This window comes from Salvelinus sp. IW2-2015, linkage group LG17, assembly GCF_002910315.2.
Source record: "Salvelinus sp. IW2-2015 linkage group LG17, ASM291031v2, whole genome shotgun sequence".
Taxonomy (NCBI): Eukaryota; Metazoa; Chordata; class Actinopteri; order Salmoniformes; family Salmonidae; genus Salvelinus; species Salvelinus sp. IW2-2015.
This window is the reverse complement of record NC_036857.1, coordinates 41809961-41813520: the sequence shown is the minus strand read 5'-3', so window position 1 is coordinate 41813520 and position 3560 is coordinate 41809961. Positions and strand designations below refer to the sequence as shown.

General features: G+C 42.9%; 1 protein-coding gene and 1 long non-coding RNA gene across 2 annotated transcripts in view; one reads left to right on the top strand and one right to left on the bottom strand.

Moving 5' to 3' along the window:
• Positions 1 to 1218, bottom strand: part of LOC111976750 (uncharacterized) — a 4704-nt gene extending 3486 nt beyond the window's left edge. The window contains exons 1-3 of the long non-coding RNA XR_002878961.2: positions 1138 to 1218; positions 610 to 688; positions 258 to 302 (exon numbers count right to left, since the gene is read on the bottom strand). This is a non-coding gene — a long non-coding RNA (uncharacterized lncRNA). The remainder of the gene's footprint in view (positions 1 to 257; positions 303 to 609; positions 689 to 1137) is intronic.
• Positions 1 to 3560, top strand: part of epb41l4b (erythrocyte membrane protein band 4.1 like 4B) — a 40433-nt gene that overhangs the window by 23592 nt on the left and 13281 nt on the right. Inside the window, 2 exon segments of the mRNA XM_070447753.1 lie at positions 3272 to 3324; positions 3418 to 3479. Coding sequence (XP_070303854.1) covers positions 3272 to 3324; positions 3418 to 3479 — 115 coding nt within the window.

Genomic DNA, 3560 nt, shown 5'->3' with positions numbered 1-3560 from the left:
ATTGTGTAGTATTATATATATATATATATATATATTATATATATATATATATATATATATATATATTATATATATATGTGTGTGGGAGGGAGAGGTCCTTTTCTTTAAATGATCAGCTCCTGATGTTCTGATCCTGTACTTTATTATAGAGCTACACACAGGAGATGTGACCCAGATGGAGAGAGAATGAGAGACAGAGAGAGTGAGAGAGAGGTTTAGTGTGTGTGTGTGTGTTGGGGGTGTTAGGAGCTGCTTACTTGCCGGACAGAATGTCTTGTCGAAGCTGCAGCACAAACAGGTACCTGAACACAGACAAAAGGAGTGAGAATAAAACCACTGATGTAGAATCAATCTTTCTCCCTTTCACACTGACTGACTGGCACACTGTCTTTCTCCCTCTGAAGAGGTCAGTCATTTTGCCTTAATTAGTCTCTTCCCCACTGGACCAAAGTAATTAGCTACACTGCACCCTTACACCTCTACACTACACCGAGGAGGGGGTGAGATTGTGTGAATGAGACCGTATGTATATGAGTGTGTGTGTATTCATGTGTGCAGAATGTGCGCGCGAGTGTGTGTGTGCGCACAGGCAGCCAGTGGTGGTGTTACCTGGTGAACTCCTCATGTAGGTTATTGGGCTCTGAGGAGTAGAACTTCACCCTGAAGAACAGTCTGTATGGAGGACCATCTGAAACAGAGAGACAGAGCGAGAGAGATTCAATTAGGGGAAGAAGATAGTCAGGCCAATCTGTCATTCTACCACATATTGTATATAAAAAAATATATATATATTATTTTAATTTATTTTATATATAAATAAAAAAATCCTGGGGACACCAGGCACTTAATTTAAAAATTGTCTGGAAACTTGGGTAAGAACCAGGCAGCCCTCTCTGTGAGAGGGGCGTTTCCTGACAAAGTAAACATTGGCGTCACCCTGCACCACTCACTAATCACCATGTCAACAGCTGGTAATGAACCACCTGCCTTCCCACACACAAACCCACTTTATACAGTGCACACATTGAGTACAGGACACTGCCAACAGTCTGGCAAAAGTAGCTGGCTTTCGCTTGTTATTAAGTATACACCACACACACACTAAGAATATTAGATAGTGGGAGTGAATGGATTCACCTCTGATCTGTTTCTTTATGGGCTTGGACACATCCAGCCAGTGCTGCAAGAGACACAAAGAAGTAGACAACAGAATGTTATACATATGAGGGGTACAACCATCCCAGCTCTGCAGATTTTGCTGTGAAGAGACAGAATCATTAGAGCATTTGTTGGTACTGTCCATATGTAGCTTGTTTTTGGTCGCAGGTCCAGGAATGGCCCAAGAATTGCAACATTTACCTGCAGCTAACGCTTCAAATTGCACTGCTGGGTGATCTGAAAAGTCATAGTCAATCAATCATATAATCCTTTGTCAAACTTGTTATCTTTAATTTACAAAGTGTTAGAAACTATGAGAATAGAAAGGTTCAGAACTTGTGAAACATCACAGTTGAAAAAATAAATGACAAATAGAAATCAAAACAGGATTGTGTTCAGAGACAGATGGGAGGGGTTCAGAGAATGTATTTTATTTACATACACATACACACACACACACACACACAGTGCATTCGGAAAGTATCGAGGCCCCTTCCATTTTTCCACATTTTGTTACGTTACAGCCTTATTCTAAAATGAATTACATTATTTCCCCCCTCATCAATCTACACAAAATTCCTCTTAATGACAAAGCAAAAACAGGTTTTTAGAAATGTTTGCAAATGTATAAAAAAAACAGAAATGCCTTATTTACGTAAGTATTCAGACCCTTTGCTATAAGACCTTGAAATTGAGCTCCAGTGCATTCTGTTTCCATTGATCATCCTGTGGTAAATTCAATTAATTGGGCATTATTTGGAAAGGCACACAACTGTCTATATAAGGTCCCACAGTTGACAGTGCATGTCAGAGCAAAAACCAAACCATGAGGTCGAAGGAATTGTCCATAGAGCTCAGACAGGTTTGTGTCGAGACACAGATCTGGGGAAGGGTACCAAAAAATGTCTGCAGCATTGAAGGTCCCCAAGAACACAGTGGCCTCAATCATTCTTAAATGGGGTAAGTTTGACCACCAAGAACCACCATCTCTTTTCAGAGAGATGGCCGCACTGCCAAACTGAGCAATCTGGGGAGAAGGGCCTTTGTCAAGGAGGTGACCAAGAACCTGATGGTCACTCTGACTGAGCTCCAGTTCCTCTGTGGAGATGGGTGAACCTTCCAGAAGGTCAACCATCTCTGCAGCACTCCACCAATCAGTTCTTTATGGTAGAGGGGCCAGACAGAAGCCACTCCTCAGTAAAAGGCACATGACCACCTGCTTGGAGTTTGCCAAAAGGCACCTAAAGGACTCTCAGAACATGAGAAACAAGATTCTCTGGTCTGATGAAACCAAGATTGAACTCTTTGGCCTGAATGCCAAGCGTCACGTCTGGAGGAAACCTGGCACCATCCCTACAGTGAAGCATGGTGGTGGCAGAATCATGCTGTGGGGGTGTTTTTCAGTGGCAGGGACTGGGAGACTAGTCAGGATCGAGGGAATGATGAATGGAGCAAAGTACAGAGATCCTTGATGAAAACCTGCTCCAGAGCGCTCAGGACCTGAGACTGGGGCGAAGGTTCACCTTCCAACAGGACAATGACCCTAAGCACACAGCCAAGACAACGCTGGAATGGCTTCGGGACATGTCTCTGAATGTCCTTGAGTGGCCCAGCCTGGACATGAACTCAATTGAACATCTCTGGAGACCTGAAAATAGCTGTGCAGCGACACTCCCCATCCAACCTGACAGAACTTGAGAGGATTTGCAGAGATGAATGGGAGAAACTCCCCAAATACAGGTGTTCCATGCTTGTAGCGTCGTACCAAAGAAGACTTGAGGTTGTAATCGCTGCCAAAGGTGCTTCAACAAAGTACTGAGTAAAGGGTGTGAATACTTATGTAAATGTAATATTTCAGTTTTATTTTTAAATACTACTTTAATACTATTTCAAATCTGTTTTTGTTATTTCATTATGGGGTATTGTGTGGATTGATGAGGACATTTTTATTTTATCCATTTTAGAATGAGGCTGTAGCGTAGCAAAATGTGGAAAAGGTCAAGGGGTCTGAATACTTTCTGAATGCACTACATACTTACACACAGATAGTGTTGGAAGTAACGCTGCATGTGGTGTGATCTCTCTGTTCTGGAACCTTCCTCTCTCCCTCCAGGTTGAAGTGTCCATATGATGTCTCAGTAGACCTGGGGGCCTACTGCTTACAGAGTAGGTGATGATTTACACACTACGGTATCTCTGGAATCAGCATTCATGTTTCTTTTACACCTGACTATAACGCGTGCGTGCTTGTGTGTGTAGGTGAGCTGGGGGACTGTGACCCTCTAGAGCATTCTCCTGAGCTGGTGTCAGAGTTCCGCTTCGATAAGAACACAGGACATCTCACTGGTGTCTGTCTGAACAGACTGTAGGTGTGTCTGGTTAAGAACACAGGACAGGTGATA